Consider the following 25,724-nt stretch of genomic DNA (forward strand, 5'->3'; position numbering starts at 1 on the left):
TTTTCAACTGAAAATAAGGAGCAAAATTAAAACTTAAAACGATCAGAAATTATTATGTATATGAGGGGGGGGGTCGCCCCTCGTCAATTCCTTGCTCCTTATGCTAAAGTTTTTTTTTGTACTTTTAAAAGAGCTTTTTATTCTAATTAAACGGCCTTTGTGATTCAGGAGTCATTCTTAAATGATAAGGACAAAATTCGAACTTTAGCGTAAATTGCGAGGTATTGACGAGGAGGCAACCCCTCTCTTATACATAATAATTTCTGATCGTTTTAAGCTTGCTCCTTGCTTTCAATTGAAAAAACTTGTTTTTTCGTTTAATGGCTAAGAAAGGATAAAAGAAAGAAACAATCTGGATCACACGAAGGACAGTTATCTGTCCACAGTTCTGTATAATTGTAAAATCGCGCTGTCGAAGCTAAAAAAAAAACGTTTGATAGGTTTGATAGGTCACTCCGGTAAAAAAAATAAAAATAAAAAACACTCACAAAAAAAACATAATGGGAGCCAAAAAGAAAAGAAAAACATCACATTTTAGGCGCAAAAACATAAACCTGTGAGCTTTCGGACTCGTGTATTTTACTTTCGAATTCATAAGAAAATTATTTTTTCCCATAAATATTTTACTTCTCAATAAAAGACGTAAACCCAAAAAAAAGGAAAAAAAAGAGACGCAACATCAGTAATCAATACTACAGACAAAACCAATATTAATTGTAAAAGTAAAAAAACAGGCTAAAAGGAGCTTACAATGGGTATAATTTTTCAGAACTAAATACCAATACAAATTATGAATATCATTTTCCTAGCAGCTAACCACAAAATAAATTTGAGGAAAAAAAATTACCTACCAAAACCTAAAACAAACAACATACACAATTTTTCCAATAAAACAATATGAGATCAACATCGTAACAGAGCGAGCTTCTGTATTATCCTTTGTTTAAGAATATGTCAACCTAAAAAAAAAAGTAGTAAGGAACATACAGGAGTTAAAAAAAACACTCCCTTAAAGAAGATGTTTTTGTCTATACTTCGATAAGTACTTACTTACTTGTACTTGGATCAGGATACAGGCTATGTAGCTCTCCCTGGCGACAGGATCTGGCAGACTGTTGAATTCCACAGGTTACGGTCTTGGGTTAATGGGGCGATAATTTCAAGCCATGAAGGGTCCCATCTGCGACCATGTCTCCAGAAACCGCCAATTGGCTCGAGGTCAGATTTGACTGTGTTAAGCCAAGTTTTGGCTTGTCCTCTATGTCGTTTCCTCCAATCAGGTGCTGGTTTGCAGCGTAGGCTTTGATTTGTGAAAGTCACAGCCGGTCTTCGGCAAACATGGCCGAACCAGGACAGAAGGCGGCGTCAAATGATAGATGTGATGTCGTACTTCTGGTCACATCGTTGGCAGATGATCGTATTTGGGATTCGGTCGCTGAGTCGTAACCCCAATATGCTCCTCAGGCATCTGTGTTCAAAAGTGTTGAGGGCGTGTGCCTCGGTGACTTTTAAGGGCCACGTTTCACAGCCGTACAGTAAAACTGATCGGACAAGTGCATCGTAAATAAGAATTTTTGTTTTCCGGTGGATTTCCTACTTTTTCCATAGCGGCTTCGATTCGCTTCGGCTCCTTTTCGATAAGTAGGACCATATTAATAGTGACTGAACACATATTTATCGACAAATAATCAGAAAGCACAATTATCTGATGCAAATTACCCAGAGTCGAAAAAAAAGAAGAAAAAATAGTGAATGTAAACCTAGAATCATTTTTTCGAAAATGGCATAAAACTCTGCATGAGGAATCACTTACAATTTCGTTTCCATAATTGTTTGTCCTTAAGTTTAATCTTTGATTTTGATTTAAAAAAAAAACAACTTTTTTTCAACTGGAAGTAAGGGTCAATATTCAAACTAAGCGAACAGAAATGAGGGGGGTTACCCCCTCTTCAATACCTCGCCCTTTACGCTAAAGTTGTTTAGTACTTTAAAAAAAGCTTCTGATTCTATTAAGGGCACTTCTGTTTCAGGAGTCGCTCTTATAGAATTGGGATAAAAAGTCAAACTTTAGCGTAAAGAGCAAGGTATTGAAGAGACTACATTTAGCATTTTATCTTCAAATTTATGGTTCCAAAGAAAGGGTAAGAGAGGGTGGTAGAAATTTTAATCTATCACAACTAACCAAAGAGTTGTGTAGCAGACTGAGACTCAATTTTTTTTTGAAGGGACAAATTAAAAAAAAGGGGGAAATACATGAACAATATAAGTAATTATAAGAAAAGTCGTAAATGTCTCAAAATTTCGTAAGGATCAAAAGCCAATGTATAGCAATGTTTAATGGTCGAGGAATATTACCATAAAAAGTAGTTTCAATCGTTCCATACAGAGTTTAAAGTAATAATTTAGCAAAATCCCAAGATTACTATCTCGCTTTCTAGGGCTATAATGAGAGAAAGGTTGAGATGACTAGGGCAACGTTCTGCGGATGAAGGATGACAGATTGACTAAGATCATCCCTATCGGCCAACCATCTAGGGCCAAACGAAAACCAGGTCATCCCCGAATGGGGCGGAGAAGGTCGCAAGGAAGGAATTGGGGAAATTGAAATTTCTTGGGAGGGTATAAAGATAGAGGCTTTGAATAGATTGGGAAGGAGAAGGAGCGTGGGTAGCTGTGTTGGCCTCAGGCGGCTTGGCGTTTCAGTGATTTTCTAGCAGTAATTTTTTACGATAATTCTTAAAATATACTTTCCCCAAGACCTAGGGGAAAATCCCAAGGAGTGGCAATCCTGCACAAAAAGGCTCTGGTGAGCTATCATTGTGGTCAATTTACGGAAGTCAAAGCTCCATTTTTCAAACTACCAGTTTCCAAATCTTTTGATTGAAGGACATAAGCTCCTGTTTGACTGAACACCTAGGTATATAACGGTTTTGGGCAATTTGTGATCCCTTCCAACTTAAATAAGTTTGCAAACCTAATATGCATTTTCTGTAAAGAGTGTTCACATTTTTAAGTTTTTTACACCTATCCGGTGGATACAGCCTTCAAAACAATCTCATTTATAAATAAAGCTGTTCAAATCCTTGTTTGAAAGAGAAAATACCTTTTCCTTTTTCTGAGAAAAAAATTATTTCCATTCATTTGACTGCATATAATGTGGAATCGAACCGCTATCTCGCCAAACAGCAACAAATTTAATACCCACAACACCGAGTTTCATCGAGGCCTTTGATTACCTCCAACTTAAGAGAATTGTATGAATCTAACATACCTTTTCTGTAAAAGATATTCAAACCTTGAGGTTCTTTAGTGTTTTTTTCGGTGGGGTTAGGGCAGGGCCCACCCATTTCCACAGCCTCAAAACAATCCCCACCGTGGATCAAAGTGTCCTAAACCCCATTTTGAAAAGGAAATGCTCTTTTCGATTAAAAAAAAAATTTTGCACTAATCTGACCGCCCAGAAGGTGGAATCGAACCACTCTGTCGCTAAACAGCTACGGGTTTGAAGCCCGCACCCCGGACCACCGAGGTTCGTCTGGGCAATATGTAAGGTGCAGAATTACTATATATAGTCAAATTTTTCCAATGTTCATATTCCTTCCTTACAGAAAAAGTAAACTCTCACCTTCCAGCACAACAAAATGTCACATTTGAAAAAATATGTATACATCTTGCAAAAATTTTGTTACAAAATATTTATTATTAGACAGATTTTGACACACGGTCTAAACTTCCTTGTTTTTATACAAGATGTGGATTAAATTCAAAAGCGCCATCTCTTTTTTTCTTCAGGGAGTCAATTACAAAAGAATGTGTGAGCGCGTACCAAATTGAATGTGTTCAGGTTGTCACAAAGGTACATTTGCAGTATCTCAGGAACGGCTATGGGTAATAAGTTGAAATTTTCAGGGAATGATGAGCTAAATCAAAAGACACTATGTGCATCCATGCTGTAAAAAGGGCGTCTGTGCAATATGTCAGGGACAGCTAACCGTATTAAGTATGAAATTTTCAGGAAATGTCCACTAAATCTAAAAACACTGTGTGCACCCCGGTTGCCAAAATTACAGTAAATTAAAAAAAAAAAAAAATCAAAATATTAACCAATAATAAAACTTTGAGGATAAAACGCACAGAAATTACACTGAAAAACAAAAAAAGAGTTTCTCAAAGAAAGTTAAGAGCCGTATGAAAACTTAAGACGAGCAGAAATAAAGTCGTGTAATAATTCAAACTTGATACGACAAGAAATTACTATCAATGGATGAATGACCAGAATGACCAGAAATTGAAAAAAAAAATAGTCACATCAAACACAAAATAACCCTAGGCAGACTTTACAACGCTTTTTCCGCACCGCATGTCTTCTTCTTGGTCCCTTTGTAAAGTTTTTCTCAATATTTGAGCAGAAGAAAATTAGATTTTTATTCTTCCGTTTTTGCAAACATCTTCTGCAGTCGCCACTTTGGACTAGCAACCGGTACATTTCGAGTAGATATGGTGTTTTTGATATTTCTTCAAAAATCGATCAGCTTGTGGACAGGTTCCGCAAGCGTCGAGAAAATATTGTCGACTTTCAACTTAATTGTACAGCTTAATTGATCTTAATGATCTTCCAAATTGCATGCCTTCAGGTGATGAGTTACCAATATTGTTTGCGGATGATACAGCAATTAGTTTGAAGGCGAGCAACGAGGAGGACCTACGATTGTCCCTGGAGACTGTTGCTTTGAATGTAAATTCTTGGTTTCATGCTATCCGATTAATACCTAATTTAGAGAAGTCGGAATTTATGGTTTTTGGGAGAAGTTCGAGGTCAGTGAAGCGTGTGCCATTTCAAATTATTAATATTGGAGCTTCCTCCATAAAAAAAGTGGATGTATTTATATATTTAGGTATTTATATTGATTCAACTCTGTCGTTTAAGGCGCATATTAGTAAACTTAAAGCAACAGTGTCAAGAAAGCTCGGTTGTTTGCATAGATTGAAGTTTTTGTTTCCATACCAAATCATGAGAACTTTATATTTTTCGTTAATTGAATTGCCCCAGCATTCCAGTATTGCCCGAGCGTTTGGATGTTGACTTTCCCTTCACATTTACGAGGACTCCAAATTGTTTAAAATAAATCAATAAGAATCCTGGACCATTTTTAACACACCCTAGGACGACAGAACAATTATCTGAAACTGAAACATCTTTTCTATTTCTTGATATTCTTGATTTACAACAAATTTTTCACCTTAATTTGGTCATATGGTTTTTGGAGATCCAACATAAAGATCATTTTTTCAATAGTATGAAGCTTTTGGTTGAAAATAAACATAGCCATTTATCAAGAGCTAGGATTAAGTTTCTTTTCCCGTTTGTTAAAAATGAGAGATCAAGACTAAGTTTAAGATATCAACTTTCTCAGATTGCAAATAAATACAAGTTATTTGACTTAGTAGGTGAACCACCGTCACTCTGCACATATAAAATTAAATTGAAAAAGATGGTCCTTTCGGCCTACAGTAGCGGGGAATGATTGTATTATTGATTTATTTATAAATTGCTAAGTAAATCCCATCCCTATCTCCGTGAGTCGATAGTTAAGTTATGTTTTCTTCTTGTTATTTTTTTTTCTTCTTTAAATTTATTTTAAAAATTGTTATGTTCTTATCAATTTTTCTTTTCTTTTTTGGAGTTGTGTTAGCAGGAATTGTAATTTATTTTTCCTATCATTTTTTTATTAAGGGAACTTTATGAGAGTCATCTCATCTCCTTTTTATAAAATGTATGCGTATGTTTTCGTTAAATAAAAGTCAAGTTAAGTCAATTGTGTTGCCTACGTAGCTGAGATGTTATTTGTTTTTTTTGCAAGTTTTTTCTTGTTTATTGTTTCCATTTTTCTTTTATTTTTCTGTATTATTGTAATCCTCTAAGTGCATTTCATGTATGAAAAGAGGGTTGAAATAAACTATTATTAATATTATTATAACAAATTCTGACATAGCTGAATAAATAAATCCTGAAATGAGTAAACATTAAAATGAATACCTACGTCCAACCTAAAACTGACAGAAATTCCTGCAAACAAGAAAAGGGCATCTGCTCCCCTCTAGACCTTCTAAAGACTGCTGCGTCATTTGCGCTTTACCGAAAACAAATTATATTTTAATCTTTTTCTTTATAAAGGACAATATTTTCTTTATTGAAAAATAAAAAACTGCTGTTAAATAAAATCTTGAATTGCTGAGAAATTTCCAAGATTAATATTATTATATATTTAATATTCAGTTCTTTTTTCTTTCATTAGTTCTTTCCAGTCATCTTGATTATTATAGCGATTTAATTGTTCATTTTTCGCTGACGTTTTGGAAAAAAACAAAAAAACACTGGATATAGTTTTCAATAAAACGCAAATGACGCCTTTAGAATGTTTAGAGGGGGAGGTAGTAGCCCTACTCCTGTTTGTAGTAATTTCTGTCTGTTTTAAGCTTGACTTGAATATTCATTTTAAAATTTACTCGTTATTTACTCATCTATATAAGTATCCTTTACCTATATGTTTCAAGTGATTATTTATTTTAATTTCAGTTCGATTTTGGTTTCATTTATTCATTAATAGTACTGTCTGGTTTCTTACGTAACTTTTTTAAATAAATAACGAATAAGAGCCATAAAGTATTGATTAGTTAAGAAAGACAGACTAACTAGGAAGTTACTTTTTATTCTAAATGTATTTTCAATAATAAGCTGTAAAATAACTTGGAGCTAAATAAACTTGTGGTCAAATACCTGATCAATACAAAAACTTATATGAATAATTTTGAATTTTTCTATGATGATAAAACTTATTTCCGCTCATTTAAGACCCAACTTGAACAAGGAATCAAGGGTCTGTAAATGAAAATAGAGGTGCTTAAACTCCCACCCCGCCTTAAAGCTCATCGATTTTATTTTAAGCAAATACTACTATAGCTGCTACTAATAACTCATGGTAGCATCAATCCGCCTGAGGCCAGAAGAGCAGGGCAGACTCCACCTTCCCTTCAATCTGCTCAAGTTTCAACTCCTTCTTATAAAGCTCCTATTTCCTTCAAACCGTTTCTATTGACCTCTCCCCACCCGTTTGGGAACGACCTGTTTTATGTTCGGCCCTAGATGGATGGCCAAAAAAGCATAACCTTTAGCAACCTATCATCCTTTATCTGGTTAGTACGGCCTCTACATCTTAATCATTCTTTCATTATACCCCTTGACAGCTGAATCGAACCAGTTTTTGTACACTTTAATACAGTATTTGACACACTGTCAGTTAAGAAATTACCTAAACTACTTGTTTTTATTGTAGGGTACTAGTGTTAGTATTCCCTGATGTCATACAATTTCGTCATAGTGGCGTGATAAGATTGCCTGTCTTTCGCGAATGGCTCCACCAGTTGAGATCAAGACCTGTCTCTTGTCCTCCCATATCTTTTGAATCCACCGGGCAGTTTCAGGTCGACTTTGACGGGAATCATCCATATTTTCATTTGCTGGATGTCTCTTCTTCCACCCGAGCGGGGGAACACAGTTCGTGGTAATCTGGAACCATAGCAGAGAACTGGTTAAGCAGCTTTTCGAAGTATTGCTGTCAACGTTCTGTTATCTCCGAGTTGTTCGAAAGCCGATTTCCGCTTTGGTCCTGGACAAGAAACTAGCTTTGACGATTTATAAACGATTATCTACAACTAGCCCAAGAGATTCCGTCTACAAAACACCAAGCATATGTAAGAGTAAAAGTATGGTTCTAGAAACAAAGTATGGTTCCTCTTCCCTTTCTAGAAACAAACTGTCCTCTCTTAAAGCTTCATCTGCAACATCTGTTAGTCTCATAGGTATCAGTATACTACATAATTTGCTTCCTGTAAAAATCAAATAAATGCCTCTATGTAATTACCACACTCACTCTTATCCTCTTTTTTTATAAAGGATAATTTTATTGTCATTAAAGTTTTTCTAAGAGCACTAGAGAATTCCACTTTTTAATTATCTTCAATATCTTATTTCTAACTTCATAACCACAACATTTCCGAAACTCATTTACGACGCTATCAGTACCTTATCCTTTTAGGTCCTTTTAATGCCACTTTTTTAACTTGAATCATTTCTAAGTGAAAACAAAGTAAGAAAAAACGATCGACCAAAAAATGTAGACAACTTAGGATAGGCGAAACTCAAAAAAAATTGAGAGAAGAACAGACAAGGGGAAAATATCGATTAAGTAATCTATTTTAGTTTTTAAGAGATTAGTTAATCTTTGTTAAGTGTCTACAATATCTGGAATACCTGCAAAGGCCCGTTCACAATGAGACTTATTGTGGTCCGTCCGTTCATATTAAGGAGGGGGGATTACCCGGTGTGACCACTTTGTCTCTGTCTGACCCGTACAAAATCCTTTTTTATTTCTTTTGTACCCCCCCCCTTAAAAAAATCCTGGATACGGCCCTAGTCACATGTATTTGTCTTTACCTCGGATTTCATGTAGTCCTTGTTTCTCTTCTCAAAAAAATGTTCTTGAGCTCTGATCAGCTGCATTAGCTCCTCCCAAAATTTCACTGCCTTTTTATTCCACTTTTCCATTATGAATATTATTTGGATTCATATGGAGACGCTCTCGCATAATCTCATCAACGGAATCCAATTCCTAGCCGTGTACTATGTTGCTGCAGCTAGGTTCGATCTCTGGGTCCCGTATTACCAAACTGAGGTCAAGCTCACTGCGCCACAGCAGGACTACAATTATTCTATTTATTTTATTTGCACTTTTTTTATTAAGCTGGGTAGGGCTCGAGCATTAGCCAATCAGAAAGTTTTATGAAAACTAATGATTGACTTGCCATTAACTAGGTTCAAATAGACTGAACTTTAGTTTTGGCTCGACCCGGTTCAGGACGCTGGGTAAATCTCTTCTGTCAATGGGTTTGGTTTCAGCTGATTCCCGAAAATAGCACTAGCTAAACCTTGGTATTAGTAAAATCTCATTGTGAGTGGGCCTTATCTAAATGTTTACTGCATCAGGGCTAGCATTTGCAGACATAGTCAATTATTATAAAGATATAATACCAGATAAAAATACCTTATCTTTCATCTGTTGTCCAATTTGAGATCCAAGATGTAGTAAGCTGAGAACTTTTGAGGTCCAAGGAACGGTTGCCTCGCCTTGCATCGTTTCAAACCTAACTCCGTGAACAGACTGAGTCAGATGGTAAACTGAGAAAACAATTTTTGTTCCTTGTAGGTAAAAACTAATTGCTAAGTCTCCAGGCAGACTTGGTGATAATGACTTCTAAAAAAAGAGTAAAGAACTGATTTTCACTAATTCGGGGAGTTGTTAGAGTATGTGAATGAAACTCCCAGGAATAGATCTACAGCCAAACCAGGTAAGATTTTTTTGAAGTTTCTACCTCCAATCAAATAGAATGACGAAATATTATGGAATGAAGTCAAATAGAATAAACCAAGGGCGGATCCAGGATTTTTTTCGGGGGGGGGGGGCGGGGGTTTTACTAATTTTTTACTTTTTCGGGGGGGGGGGGTTACTAATTTTTGACTCAGTTTTCGACTAATTTTACTAATTTTTACCTAGGTTTTACTAATTTTCGACTTATTTTCGACTCCGTCGAAAATTTTTTTTTTTTGGGGGGGGGGTTCCAACCGGGTAACCCCCCCCCCCTGGATACGGCCTTGGAATAAACATTGTTTTGCAGTTATATTTCTCTTTAAATATTTGAATTATTTCTTTTTCTTATTATGGTTTCCGAAGGGCAAAGCGTAATGCTGAGAGGGGCTATGCCAAATATCATAAATTGGTACGAATTACAATATTTAAAAATTTAGTGGGCTTCCATGGTATTTAGCGTTAGCATGCACAATTGCAAATCTAACAACATTGAAGAATTCTGTAATTCGAGATGTATTGTATAATTACAAATGTCTTTAAAACAAATTTGCAAAATATAGAACATACAAGCATGAAGTAATACGTAGAATCAATTAGATATTACTCGGGCTTTGTTAATCAATAGGCTAATATTTGTTGGTAAAATTTGGATGTTTCGATTTTTTTTTAAATATAAAATTATTGTCCTTGAAATTTTCCATTCCAGTTTGGCACTCTAAATTCAAAATAAAATTAGGTTTCCTTTCTCCTTTTTTTAAAACTCAAGGCTTTGCGCAATGACTTTGAATTTTTACTTTTTATTTTACTACATTGAAAAAATGAACTTCAAGAAGTCACCATATGAAAAATATGGAGGTGGGAAATTTGGTTACGTTCCTGAATTCAAGATATAAAGATTTATTAAAATTTTACATTTTAGTGCAAATTATACATTTTAGTCCAAAAATAAAATCAGACCTTTTGATTTAATGATTTTTCGAGGCTTTTTTTTTATTTCTAGATTTCTAGACACTAAAACTTCACAAAGTTGTAATGTGAAAAGCTGGCAACGAGAAAATTACGACTACCTTCTCTAATTAAGTACAAAGGTCTATTAGTATTACGCATTTTGTCAATAGATCAGAAAATGCAAATGGATATTATCTAACACCCAGGGTGTTAGTGAATAGTGGTATTTAAAAAAAGCTTTAAAAAGTTACCATCTGATAACCAGCCGAAAGGAAGATTCTAATTATCCTCTCGCAATCATATCTATTAAGATTATGTATTTTGCTGTCAAATCGAAAATATACCTAGATCTTTTTTATAACATTTTATGCTGAATTTTCCATCATTACATGCTGGATTCGAGAAGATAATCTAAAATTTCCCCATTGTTAGATTTGCATATTGTAACTTTGTGTTTTATTTTTGAGACCCCCCCCAAAGAAAAAAATGGAGCCCAGGGTTTGGCCTAATGATTTTGAGGTTTCTTTATTTTTATTTTCGGTGCTTCGGTCCTTCTCGTCTCCAAAGTCACCATGTGCAAACCTGGCAACAGGAATTTTGTCGAATTCTATATAAAAGGTTTTATTAAAACTATGTACTTTGTTGCTAAACCCAAGAATTCTATTGAAATATTTTGTAACATCCAGAATTTGGCCTAATGATTTTTTAGATTTTTTCTTTTTACTTGTGGAGTTTCAGACATTAAACAATTTAAAAAGTTGCCTTGTGCAAACCTGGCAATAGGAATTTCTGATGCCACCTCGAATTCAGTATAAAAAGTTCTTTTAAAATTTTATTATGTTAAATTATAAATTTAAAATTATAAACCATAAATAAAATTCTATGTTACAATTATATAAAAATTATATTATTGCTAAGCTCGGAAATGCAATTAGATTTTTCTTAAACAACGAAGTTTTTTCTTTTCAACTGTGGGTCGTCAGGCCCTAAATTTTTTTTAAAAAGTAACTATGTAAAAACCTGGCGATTAGAAAATTTTGCTTACCTTATCGAATTCAGCATAAAAAGTTCTATTAGAACAAAGGTGGATAAATAATGAATGTTTGAGGGGTAGGCGGGTAACCAATAAAAAATTAGCTCCTCCATCGGCAGTTTTCGCCCCTTCGACCCTGTATTTTTTCTCTGGAGGAGGGGGCACGTGACCCTTAATTTCGCCCCTGGATCCACTCCTGTATTAGGATTAAATACTTTGTTGTTAAATACAAAAATGTAAACATATCATTTTTATAAGACCCAGGGTTTGCCCAAATAATATTTTGAGTTTATTTTTTTATCCTGGGGCTTCAGGCATTAGAAAAGGGTAATAAAACGTCCTCATTAAAAACCATAAGCGGTGGAAAATTTCCGATTGCATTCTTAAATCCAGTACAAATTTTTTATCAAAATTAAGTATTTTAGATTTTAGACTATTCGGGCATATTTTATTATGATTCACTGTTTGTGAGTTGAATTTCAACCTATTTATGTTCTGCACGCTAAATCGAAAACTGTAACTACATTTTTTTTCTGTTAACATCCACTGTTATTGCCTAATATTTCTTAAAGTATTTTCTTGTTTTGCTGAATTTTCTGTGTTTCTAGCATTAAACATACGTTTCTATCAAATATTTGTTTGTTAAAAATTTGTTTGCGCAACATGCGAATGCTTTCTACATACTGATAGCAATAAATAATAAATAAATAACATTTCAAAACCGTTGACGAAGGAAACACCAACTGCATACTCGAATTTAAAATATAAAGTTCAATCAAAGATAGCAAATTTTAGCTTTGGACAATTTTAAGTTACCTTCCAAAGTGTTTGCAAATAGTGTTTGCAGACCTTCCACAGTGTTTGCCAGACCAATAAAGTTTGCAAATTCCAGCCTTTTCGTGTTGTGTATAGTAAAGTAAAAACGTCGTTAGATTTATTCTAGAACCCACAGTTTTACATAAATGATTTTTTGTAATTTTTTGGGTAGAAGTTCTAGCATTTCTGAAAAAAAAAAGTGGCAATGGAAAGGTTATGATTGCATTCAAGAATTCAGCATGAGAAGTTGTATGGGGATTAAGAGTTTAGATTTGGGAAAAGCATTTTTTGTTATGTTTCTCAGTCTACTCAGTAAACATCAACACAACAACAACAATATGGAATTCTTTTTGCCAGAAAGTGGAATTCTATATCTTAATGAATATTTTGACCCTATGTCCAAGGGCCGTCCTTAGCAAAACATAAATATAGAAAAGAAAAGATACTTACAATAACATCAAACCATAAGAACTAAAATGAAAATTTTTAAAACAGTCCCAGCATCCTTACTTCAGCAAAGTTCAACCAGGACTGGTAAATAAAGTGAGGTGAAGCTTTCACTGCTAATCTTGTCTTTTTAGCAGCTAGCCTTGAAGGTTTTTTGTAACTGATTCTGTGTTAGTGTCTACTGTTTTTTTTTAATACTTCGGTTTCTACTGTTTTTTTCAGTATATTTTCTAATATATAATATATTTTCGTCACTATTTACCAAGGGTTACTGTTTGTGGATTGCATTCTATTCATATTTTGCATGCTAAATAATAAAAAAATAATCTTTTCTAACATTCATAGTTTTGCATAGGTGTTTTGGAAGGTTTCTGGTCGAACTTGTTTCAAAAAAAAGAAGAAAAAAGAATAAAACAACAAACCATATTTTTGCTATTTAATAGTTCATCCATCGTCTTCTTCTTAGGAATCAATAAAGCATTTTTACATCGATCAAACAACACCAGGCATTCTGTTAATACAGAATAACACTCTTCAACTGTACTGAAATGAAATATATATAAATGCATGTTTTTATCATAGGCACACTATGCTCTGAGCACCAAGAGATTGGGTATCAGGTGAAGGGGAGAAAAAAAGGATATAAGGTTTAATTTTAATAGCCTACCATTAACTGTTCCGAGGACATTGCAGGTTCACCCTATTGATAACTTGGATTGGCATAGCATCTTTTAATTTAGTTTGACACTCTCTTCAAGATATAAGTCCTGTAATATAAGTCCTGTATGTAAACAATAGGCAAATTGCATAATTTACAACACTTTCGCTGGGGCTGAGGAAGGGGGGGGGGCATGGCATCTCCAGAAGAATAGTTATTAGATCTTTTGACTATTTTAAACAAAGTAGATGTATCATAATTTTGGTCAGTGTCGAGGAGGGGGGGGGCTCTTTGCACTCCAAGCTTTTCTTGACATGCCCTGAAAGTTTCAACTTAATACTTTCATCCATTCCAGAGATTTTGCTGATGCACCCTTTTGACAACCAGCATAAACATAGTGTGCTTTGATTTCATTCAACGCTCTTCAACTGTACTGAAATGAAATATATACACATATAAATGCATGTTTTTATCACAAGCACACTATGCTCTGAGCACCAAGAGATTGGGTATAAGGTGAAGAGGAGAAAAAAGGATATAAGATAAGGATCCTTCAGAGCCATTTCTGGTGCCTATAGCGTCCAATCGACGTTTCAGTTTCTGGGGCTTTTTTCTACAAGGATAGGTCACAATCCTATTGCCCAACCTTGTTGCAGCGGTGATCGAACCCTGGGCCCCGTGTTGTTAAGCAGAGAATCAATTCATTGTGCTACCACAGGGTCAGGGAGAAAAAACACAAACAAAGTATTTTTATGTCACAATTCATCCTCCATGACGATAGTTCTTTGGAATTATTTTAAGAAAACCCCCTTCTTACTGGGACGCTTGTTTACCACGGTTGGCAGTAAATTTGTACTTCCCGACTGGGAAGTAAATTTGTATAATTTACACAACAGAAGGGAAGGAGTGGTATTTTATTCCAAAATGTTCAGTAGTTGCCTTATCTCTTTCCTTTACTCTTGCATGTTTTCACGATGGGGGGGGGGGTAAAAAAATTGTGTTTAAAGACCTAACTAGAGTTTTTTTTTTCTTCCTTTCCACTTTCTATAAGTATTGCCTTCTTCCTTTTCGATGCTTTCAATATTTATTATACGAAATTTTAAGTTTCTACCTTCACCAGCAATGTTATGTTTAAAACATCAATCTAGTACTGGATGCCAAGATTTCATCTATGCAAAGAAAACTAAAGCAGGCGCACACGCAGGATATTTTTCAGGTGGTGAGGGGGGGCATCAAAGTGGTCAAGAAGTGACAAGGAAAACATCAGATTTCGGAAAGTTTGAAAAGAATAGCGAAATACAGTGGGAAAGTAGATAGAACTATGACACACTATTTTCAGCTACAAAAAACACAGCTATTCAAAACCAACGGCTTAGATAATCTGTAGACCCCAGCTGCCAGCCCGCCCCCCCTTTCCCGAAGACGGCACCTACAGACCTAATTTACGTAGATTCTCAGTAATTTATGGACAACTCAGCAAGGAAAGACCTTTGTTACATTATAGTCACATTTGTCGAAACAATCAAATTACACATGACACTAGCGCCATTTATGCATCCCGTTAGTAATTTCTCGAGTTGGACAATATTTGATTTTCAAGAATAGAAATTGCGGCTGAACAATCAAAATTAGGATTTAAGGGTTTTCTAATTTTAGAAATTAGAAAAGATGCAAGCTCGGAAGAGCAGTTATCCTTTCTATGCATACTGAATCGAATGTATGTCCATGTCTGTATGCGTACCCTGTGCATTAATACACTGATTATCCGATCACCAAGAAACCTTAAGAAGTTATTGACTACAACAAAGTTTTAGGTACAAAATTCCCCCCAAGTCCCTCTATACTTTTTGCGCTAAGGACCCCTGACCACAAATACTTGACAGTTGCTTGTGTTGACCTTTTTCACACTTTCTAGATATTAATTACTTTTTCCATTGATATCATATACATTTCCTGGATATTAATCATCCAAAAACGCCCGATGGGTAAGTTACTAATCCTAATTTTCGAATATTTTCAAACTTAAAAATACGGTCGTTACTTTGCCTGTGGGGAAAATTTTCCAGTTAAAACGTGTTAGGGAAGGTGGATTCTCCGCATCAGGGGGGAAGTTCCAGGGGAGAGGAGCTTTATGTAGGGTATAATTTTCTAGGGAGGGGGGATTTTCCTTGAATATCATTTCTTTTGAGATCGCAGCATCGCACGAAGGGTAAGTTAATGTGTAATATAAGCCTGGCAAAAAATACAAAGAAGCAGTATTAACAGTTGAAACCAAATTAGTTTTGATACAAGCTTTTCAAATCAATTTCTTAGCATTTCAATTTTTGCATCTACAATACAAGTGTAGCGTTAAAATCAAGGAAATATACATATCATTCATAAATCCTGACTTTTTTTATTGGCAGGCGAGACAATATTATGGACAATAATATGAGAAAAAGTAAGTCTTTGGGTGCATTCTAGGTTGTAAGCCATAGTAACTTTGAATTAACTACAGAGGTTACTTACAATTGACATCCTCTGGGAACGGTTGTGAAGTAACTAAGGGCTTATTAGGGCATAATCTTCATAGCTTTCAATTGTATCCATTTGTACCGTGAGTAGTATGTGACATAAATAAAATACAAAAAAAATTCCTTCTTTCTAAAGATAACTCCGACATAAATTAAGCTTCTTCTAATTAAGTTTAAATCTCGTTTCAAAAAGAAAAGTTCTTAATCAGCGAAAAGAGAAACATTTTAGCCTCAACGACGCTATTAGGTTTTGAATTTCGCCGAGAAGATCGGTAATAAAAAAATCACTAGATACAGAGAGTTCACAGGAAGCTTAAGTTATAATGTTTAATCATCAGAAATATTTAAAACAAATTATTGGAAGGCTAGTGAGCATAATAAAGTGAGTTTGAAAACATAAGTACAAGGTAGCGGCCCCCTCCACAGGACTTGGGCCAATCGTGAAAAAGCTAGTAGAGCGCAGAAGCTGTATTTGTGTGATATAGTGAAAAAAAAAACTGTTTTTCGTTTCAATAATTATTGATTGTCTCTGTTGCCATCATCATTGTTTTTAGAGCCAATTTTATCCTTGCCTTTGTCGTTGTCAGTTGCAGGGAAACACTGTTGTACACCTAAATGTAAGTCTCAATAAAACTATTGCTTTTCTAATTGTGTTTGTTTTATTTTATGTTTTTGTATCTAATCGCACGGCAGGTAATTAGTTCGTAGGTCTCCATCGGTAGTGCTCCCAGGAATCGGATTTCTACATAACATTAGAGGTAATCGACATGGCGATAACCCGAGGAAGCGAAGTTACGCTCCCAAATTGATAGTTGGACAATTTCTAACCTACTATAGCTACGCATTTTGTTTTCTCGCTTTCAGAGATTGGCGCGATCGCTACACCGCTTTAAATCATAGCATTACATTTGTGGCCCCAGACTTCATTGCCACATTTGGCGCATCTTAATCGCCACAGCTTTAAAGAATAATATTACATATGGCGCAGTCTTTAGCGCTATAAGTGGCGCTATCGGAGAACTTATAAGGTATAAGTTCACAGCATTCAAGTATAATATTGCATTTGACGCGGTCAATCTTTATTAACACAGTCCAGTCTTTTTTTTACCGCTACATATGGCATGGTCGGAAATTGGAGAAAACATGCGAACTAGTTATGCTATAAACTTTGTAATTTAAATTTAATCATTGGAGAGATACAGACATATAAGAAAAGTAATTAGGCCTATAATCGCTAAGCTATTACAGGAAAACCCTTTAAAATATCTCATAGGAGATACTAGCCTCCCCCAGAATAGGTTAAGTGAAAAAAAAAACTATTTTGAGTTAATTCAAAACCAAAAATGTCAGAAGAATTAAGCGAACTATTAATGGCGCAAAAGTTGGTCGCGAAGAATGTAGAGATAGCAAAATCTATTCCACAATACAATGGACAAACAGATATCGACGAATTTAATATCCAATTGGCCCAGTTTGTAGAATTAACAAAAACAGAGCTAGAAACGTTAGTCGGCATGCTCCTATTAAGATTAAAAGGGAAGGCCTTAACCTTCTTAAAGCAAATTGAACATACTATAGGTGATGACGCTAGCTTGCCAATAAATACGGTGGACAAATTGTTAGCGGCATTTAAAGATAGATTTATCGAAACCAGTTCCACAAATAAATTAAAACACGGAATGGTATGCTTTGACCATTCACAAAACGTAAGAGAATATCTTGATAATAGACGGATTTCAGTAGAAGCAAAATACGGAGAAGGTTCAGGAGAACTATATGAAAAAGTCATACTACATACCTTTTTGCAAGGGCTACCCCCAAAACTATATAAAATGGTAATATCCAAAAATATTCAGACGTTAGATTTGCAGTTCAGGAGGTAGGGCGACTGATCGAAGTCGACATGATGGTGGCAAATCAAAGTAAAACAAAATTAAATAGCCTAGGCGAATCAAACGCAAACCTGACCTTCAAGGGCGATCAGGCGTTTCCCAATTTCTTTTCAAGGGATAACTCCCCAGTGCCACAAAGAAATAAAATGCAAGAACCCGCTAGGAAGAAAACAGTACATTTTCAGCCCGTCAAACAATTTAGTTATGAAAATAACCCTACAATAATAAGATGCTATATTTGTAATCGACCTGGGAACACCGCGAGAGAGTGCCGTTATGTCCCCAATCGCACACCAAGAATTGCTATCGGTAGTACGCAAAACTATGGCAACCATTTATTCGGAAGAACAAATTTTAGCGCCAGTGGTGCGCTAGGCTATAGCCAGGGAAGATTGCGGCAATCAGTACCTTACAACGCGTACCAACCAAATTTGTACAATCCTCCCCCCAATAGACAAATTAATTACCGATTTGAAAACCCAAATACTCGCCAAAGCCAATATAATGCGAGAATGGTATATAGAAATCCGGAAAATTTGCCGACGGGAAATGTAATTGTTTCAAACCGGCGGCCAATAGTTAATTGGCCAACGGGAAATACAAATTTTTCAAGCCGACGGCATTGACAGTCAAGGCCAGCAGCCGGCACTGACGCAAGAAATCGAAACTACTGTAATAAGACATGGAGGAGGCAGACAAATATGTATAAAATATATATGCCTACGGAGTCTCACATGTCTGAATCTCTATTGCAGACACCGACGTACGAAATAAATCCGCGGGAAAGGCGTCAGGCCCCTCAGAAGAAAAAATTTGACCCAGAGGGCGCCTAGAATGTTTTATAGGTCCAAACCGATAGTAGTACCGTCTTGTAGTGATAGTAATAACAAGTTACTTATTTTTAATGATTTTTTTTGTAGCAAGTGTTTACTTTAAAGCTTTGATTGACTCTGGCGCCACGTATAGTGTTATAAACTCATGCGTATTTAATATGTTGCCTCCGCATATTAGGCGACAGAGGAACCCTAACAATCCCAATTTCACTAGCGTGACAGGGCATAAATTGGATGCAAGAGGTTCAATTCGCATAGAAGTAAAAAGAGATAATAGAACTTTTCTAACGAATTTTATAATATGCGATAACTTTCCGTATGAAGCCATTATCGGCGCAAATTTTTTAAGGTCTAATAAGGTACTATTAAGACGTAGAAAACGAAAGGCTTGTCTACTCAGCCAAGGTAGGAGAAGGAAATTCTACCTTAAGAAATTGTAACAGAGGTTACGAAGAAAATGTAACAGTAAACAAAATTTCTGACGGTATAAGGTCGCAATCTTTTGAACCTCATGTCTCACAAGGAGAACATGGCATAATCAGAAATTTGTTCAATTATTCTGAGAGACATTGCAGAGATGAAGTAAATTTAAATAATAAGTGTATTGAATCTGGATAAATAAAAATAGGAGATATGCGACAGTATAGGTCAAACGAAATCAAGAAAATAGCGGAATTATGGAAAAACATAGTAAAACCCAATGTGACGCCGCAAGATGCCGCAGTGACGCAGCATAGCGCCAGTATGAATCTAATAGACAATAATAGTGAAGAGAAATATTACGGGTTCGCGATATGGAAAACAAAGATCCCTCCCAAAACGATGTAAGGAATTCAAATATCACAGATGATTGAATCAGTAGATAGCAAATCTAAAATATGGTTTGCGATCCCGTCAAATGAAATTCCTGAAAATCGGTTATGTGAGGAACAGATTATATCTTTCGACAAAGGAGAAGGTATTATTTGGGTAACTAATAATCACGAAAATGATACAATTACAATAGAAAAGGGGATGTGTTTAGTGCAAATCCAAGTTATCTCGGAAAATGATTTAGATAGATGGGAAAATTCCAAAAGAAACCTAGTAAATGGCATTAAAACCTCAATTAACATCGAGATTTATCATGGCTAATGTTACGCAAAAATCGTTCGACGAGTTCAGAAAAGTTTTGAGCGGAAAACTGGATTCTATTATTGCTACGCAGACAGAATTAAATAATAAGCTTGACGGAATTACTTCTGAGATCGCGTCGCTGAGAACGGAGGCTGCCGACAGAGATGTGAGGCTTAATAACTTTGAGAAAACTATCGACGAGTATGTCGACAAGTACCAGGCCCTGGAAAAACAGCTACTACTTATCAACGTGAAAGATCGCCATCTGAACCTTATTGTGCATGGTTTACCGGCAGAAGAGCCTAACAAGAAAGTTGAAGATAGCGTCATTAAATTAGTTAGCGAAAAGCTGGGTGTAACTAGTGACATATCTATGACTAAGTGCTATCGGATTTCTTCACGGGCTGCAAACATCACAAATAGGCGCAGCAAGCAAAATAGCCGACGCAAGGAGTCCCCCGTATTTATTTCACTAAGCTCGGAGAGTGATGTCCTGTCGATCATGAACAATGTTAAAAAGCTAAAAGGTAGTGGGATTATAATCTCTACAGACCTGCCCCCTGCTCTCAACATGATTCGAAACTCCCTACTCTCGAAAGCACAAGAAATGAAAGAGTCGAAACTTATCGTTTCATCCAGAGTGCGTCATAAGGGTATTAACTTATGGCTAGAAGTGAAAAAAAGTGATTCTTCTGACTGGGAAAAGATTAATTAGTTTGTTTGTAGTGTATACGCGGACCATTATTTGTTTTATTTGTTTAATGAAATACGTCCGCGATCGAGAGATGAAACAAGTTCATTTGGTTGGTGTGCGTCATGATTGGGAAAATGACCACTAGTCAGTGTTGGTTTTTTTCTTTTCGTTGTTTTTTTCTTTCTTATTGTGTTCAGTGCTCAATGCGACTTCGACTTGTTAAGTCTGCCATGCCAGATTATGCTTCATCGTCGCTATTCTTTTTTTCTATTTTCCAAATGTCAAGAAATAAGGTTCTGGTTTTGCCTCGTGTGTTTTTTTCAGTTGAAGATCAGATATTTAACAAGACGTGGCGTACTCTTACACATCAAGGTTTGGTTGATGATTTATTACCGCATCACTACAGACTCCCACCAGATGGTTTGGTAAGTCAAAATGATTATGATTAATTCTGCTGGTGATGGGACATCGAGTAGGTTGAGAGATTTTGAGAGAGACCCATTCGATTTAATAAAAATTTCTCCAGATTGTGGTTTTTCGGATGATGAATATGATATTTTTATTAGATCCCTCCCTATTAACAAATATTTACTCCCTAATGAGATTAATGGACATGTTTCTCCTGGTAGTGTGAGGCTGGCGAGTTTAAACTGTTGCGGGTTGATGAGTAGTTTGGACCATTTATCTTCTTTCCTTCCATGCTGCCGAGTTGATGTATTAGCTGTATGTGAGACTTTCTTAAATGAGTCGACTAGTCACCTAGCGAATATTAATGGTTAAAATTTTATTTCTAAGACTAGGAATGACAGATCGAGAGGAGGCCTTGGTTTTTTTTATTCATAATGATATTACTTACAGGATTGTTTCGGATTTTGATTCTATGTATGAAGAAATGTTGTTTGAATTTTTGGTTGTCGAGCTTGATTTTGGTAATGAAAAAGTGTTGTGTTGTTTGTTTTACAGACCACCTAGCTCTTCGGTGCAACATTTAATAAGTAAGCTGGAAGCATTTTCTTCAATTGCACTCGAACGAAGTCAGAAGATTATGTACAGTGGGGATTTTAATATTGATATAAGTAATGCTAGTCATTACCTACCATCTACACAATATTCACCTTTCGCTGTTGATTCTCTGACACTTTTTTTTGCGCTGGGGCTTCTCCCGGCTTGTCGTATTCTAACTCGAGTGGTAAGCTCGACAGCAACGGTAATCGAAAATATATTTCTAAATATAGAATTTGATTTGTGTCATGTTATTATCGATGACACGTCAGACCACTTTATGCTTTTGATGGAGATAAAAACTGGGCGACAAACGGCGACTCCGATCAAAACAACTAGAAGGCTTGATGCTACATCTGTTCAGCGGTTGAATGAACTGCTGCTTAAAATTGACCCCTCTCCGTGCTTAGACTGCGAGGATGTAAATCAAGCTTCACAGTATTTTGTCAACGAATTTACCACAGCACTTAATGTGGCTTGTCCGATGTCTTCAACCCGATGTCTTCAACCCGGTCTGCTAAACAGCTCTACTATTTGAAGGCATTTAATAGCGCGCATGGATCTCCTAAGAAGGTATGGACATTAATAAACGATTGTATCGGCAAAAAAAAGTTGAATTCTTTTCCGGACGAAATGATGCCCCCAGGTGGTGATACAGCTGTTAAAGGAAAACTTAACGTCGCCAACATGCTCAACACGCACTTCGCTCAAATAGGTGAAAAGACGTCGGAAGAGGCCTCCCAAAAATCAACGCCAAATTCTGCTGATTTCAAAAGTTTTCTACCCTCTTCTACTGACCGATCCATATTCCTCACTCCAGTCTCGTCTGCTGAATTGATGCTTGTACTTCATCAGCTCAAAAATGGACACTCAGAAGGAATCGACGGATCTTCTACGAACTTGCTTAAATTGATTATGCCTAGTATAGTAAATTTTCTTGTGCACATAATTAATCTTTGTTTCAAGAATGGTATCTTCCCTTCATGTATGAAGTCCGCCCGTGTCATTGCACTACACAAAGGGGGAGATATAAAAGATCCATCCAACTATAGGCCCATATCTATTCTATCTGCTTTCGGAAAAATTATTGAACGTTGTTTGTACGTGAGGATTGTAAATTTTCTTGACAAGAATAGTTTTTTCAGTAAGTCCCAATTCGGGTTTCGAAACATAATTTAAGTCTAGTATTCGATAGACTAGTAGCATGGTTTACGGCAAATAGGCTAGCTCTGAACACTTCAAAAACAAAGTTTATGGTATTTTCGCCACGGTAAAGTTTATGGTATCGTACGTCACGGGCACTTCCATGTCTGAAGTTGATTAAGTCATCTGTTTCAGGTATGGATATATCACGTGTTGAAATTATTCGTTACCTTGGTGTGCTGGTTGACTCAAATTTGAGTTGGAAGCCGCATATAAATGGTATAAGATTGAAGCTTGGAAGGAACGTGGGTATTATGCAACGTATGAAATTCATTTTGCCGTTCGAAGCTATGCGTTCTATTTATTTCGCTCTTGTTCATTCTTATCTAAATTACTGCCCACTTATTTACTTGAATACTTTCAGATCCCATTTAATTCCGCTTCAGAGGCAACAAAATAAGGCGCTTCGTATTTTAAAAAGTTATCTTCCTTCCCCAGCGTCTTTCCCCAGTAAGTCTTCTACAAAGAGTTTATATTGTTTATTGAATATTCTTCCTGTTGAACTTGCAGTTACTTTTAACTCGATATTATTCAAGGTTAATCATAATCTCCTGTCACTGCCCACTTATTTCTTTTCTTTTGATTTGTTCCCAGTTGCTCCGCCATCTTCTCATCTAGCTCGCAGCATACGCAAACTACGCCAGCCATTGATAATTTCAGAGAGGTCCCGGTTTTCTCTACGAAATAGTGTGGTCGCCGCGTGGAACCAATATGAATATATTTTTGATTTTGATGTGTCGATCGGAATTTTAAAAAATAAAATAAAATCATTCCTTTTGGACATTTATTAGTAAAATAATATTTTCATTTTTTTTTTATTTTTTTTCTTCTCTTCTTATTTTTCGATCTCTCTCGGATCTTGATATCCTTCTTCTTGTCCCATTGCTGGTTGAGAGTTGTTTATATATCGTCGGGTGGGTGTCTGCCGTGATGTGGTGAGTAATTAACCTTACATTTATTTGTTTATTTATATTTGTTTGTGAAGTCTACCATTTTGAATGAAAATCCGTATATTTCTTTATTGTTTTTCTTTTTTTATCTGTGCAAAACGAGCTTGTCTCACTGCCAGATATCTGTATATATTTAGTGTCATTATGTAAGATTGAATAATAAATGAACCTGAACCTGAACTTAACAAATACCCTCTAACTAAATCTCAATTCTTAAACAAATTTAATATGGATGATATTACGGACTTAGATCTTAAGAAAAAATTATGCGAACTATTATGGAATTTAAAGGATGTATTTTCCGCATCTGAAGAAGACATCGGACTGATATCATTTTATGAACATTCAATTTTATGGCTGTAGCAAAACAGCCATATCGTGTGCCGTATAAGCACAAAGAATGGTTATAAAATAAAATTCATGAATTAGAAAAAAATGAAATTATACGCCCCAGTATAAGTCTGTATTCTGCACCAGTGGTCTTGGTACCAAAAAAGAAAGGTGATCTAAGACTTGTAGTAGATTATAGAGCCCTTAACAAACAAGTAGTTAGTGATAAATATCCTTTACCAAGAATAGATGAAATCCTTGACTCTATCACGAGCAAAAACAAAATTTTTACTTCTTTAGACCTTACCCAAGGCTACCACCAAGTGAAAATAGCCAAAAAAGATGTCTATAAAACTGCGTTTTCTACGAATGAATGCGGTTCATATGAATACTTAAGAGTATCTTTTGGACTTAATACAAGTTCAAGCGCGCTATGTAGACCCTTATTACACCTGTTAAGAGGATTAAAGAATATCATTCATTTTGTTCATGATGTCATATGCGTGGGAGAAAACTCTGAACAACACTTAGCAACATTAGCTAAGGTGTTCGAGAAATTCAGACAGGGCAACTTAAAATGCCGGCCTGAAAAAGTAAATTCATTTCAACCTAAAATTAAATTTTTAGGAGTAGTGGTGACACAAGGAGAGATATCTCCAGACCCTGACAAAATAAAATGTTTTGAAAACCTCAAACCCCCTAGAACTATGAAGGAATTAAGAAGAAGTTTAGGTCTTACTGGCTACTTTGGAAAATTCGTTCACAATTACACCCGAGTTGCGAAAACCCTCCGTAAGTTAACTAAAGGGAACTCCCAAAATGTTATCTGGTCCCAGGAAGCTCAAATTTCCCTAGACCGTCTCAAAAAGGCACTCACTTCTGAACCAATATTATCGCTGCCTGATTTCGAAAATGGACAATTTGTGGTCACAACCGATGCTAGTTCAAAGGGCATTGGCACTATTCTTTCGCAAATAATCCCGGTAGAAAACCCTAATCCTCTAGAGGGAACGTCTAAACAAAAAAATAGAAAAAGTTATATGCTATTCGAGTAGAACCTTATCAAAAGGCGAAAGTAGTTATTCCGCCACAAACTTAGAATAATTATCTATAATCCACCACCTGAACAAATTTAGACATTATTTAATTGGTAGAAAATTTATACTACGATCAGACCATAAAAGCTTGCAGTACCTGCACACATTTAAAAACCCCGAGGGAATTCTAGCTAGATGGATTATGAAAATCCAAGACCTGGATTACGAATTTGAATATTTAAAAGGTAAACAAAATGCAGCTTGTGACTTTTTGAGTAGATTCCCAGAAAATATGCCGTCGGAAACTGAGGAAAAGCAATTTAACGCTATCAATACTAAGAGCAAACATAAATGTAAAAAAAACAAAGACAAAGCCACAGTAAAAGAAAATAAGGATAACTATTGCCCCTTGTCTTTAGAAAATATAAAAAGAAAGAAAAAAAGGACGATATGTGTTTAGCACTTATTAATTATTTTGTGAATGATGATGTGTTACCAGATAAATTCAAAACTATTAGAAAAGAAATAGATAATTTTTACTATGATCTTGATGAAGAAATACTATGCAGAATAGTGACTGCTGAGGCAAATAGAAACCAAACATCAATAATACCTGTATTACCCCAAAACTTAATAACACCTGCATTCGAATATTTTCATTCAGACATAGGTGGATATTTAGGAGTAACGAAAACTTTCCATAAATTAACAATATTTTTAAGTGCCGTCGGGAATAACAAAACTTAAAGAATTTGTAAGTACATGCGAAGCATGTAACTTAAGAAAAAACCCCCAAGCTTACCGTAATCCTCCACTGGGAAGAGTCC

General features: G+C 35.6%; 1 protein-coding gene and 1 non-coding gene across 6 annotated transcripts in view; both read right to left on the bottom strand.

Annotated features, from left to right (window-relative positions):
• Window positions 1-233: 233 nt before the first annotated feature.
• rogdi (rogdi atypical leucine zipper) overlaps window positions 234-25,724 on the bottom strand; it is a 55,928-nt gene continuing 30,437 nt past the window's right edge. For 4 of the 5 annotated variants that reach the window (XM_089106239.1, XM_089106243.1, XM_089106241.1 and 1 more), the window contains 3 exons: window positions 13,092-13,212; window positions 9,102-9,311; window positions 235-959 (listed from right to left, as the gene is read on the bottom strand). In XM_089106239.1, coding sequence (XP_088962365.1) covers window positions 933-959; window positions 9,102-9,311; window positions 13,092-13,212 — 358 coding nt within the window. In that variant the 3' untranslated portion in view covers window positions 235-932. Of the gene's footprint in view, window positions 960-9,101; window positions 9,312-13,091; window positions 13,213-25,724 lie in introns of all 5 variants that reach the window. The other variant, XM_089106244.1, reaches the window with a different exon arrangement.
• TRNASTOP-UCA (transfer RNA opal suppressor (anticodon UCA)) lies at window positions 3,455-3,541 on the bottom strand. The gene has a single exon. It is a non-coding gene; the product is annotated as a tRNA-Sec (tRNA).

This window comes from Artemia sp. Qi Xiang Cuo, chromosome 20 (assembly GCF_049724085.1).
Source record: "Artemia sp. Qi Xiang Cuo chromosome 20, ASM4972408v1, whole genome shotgun sequence".
In the NCBI taxonomy this organism is placed as follows: Eukaryota; Metazoa; Arthropoda; class Branchiopoda; order Anostraca; family Artemiidae; genus Artemia; species Artemia sp. Qi Xiang Cuo.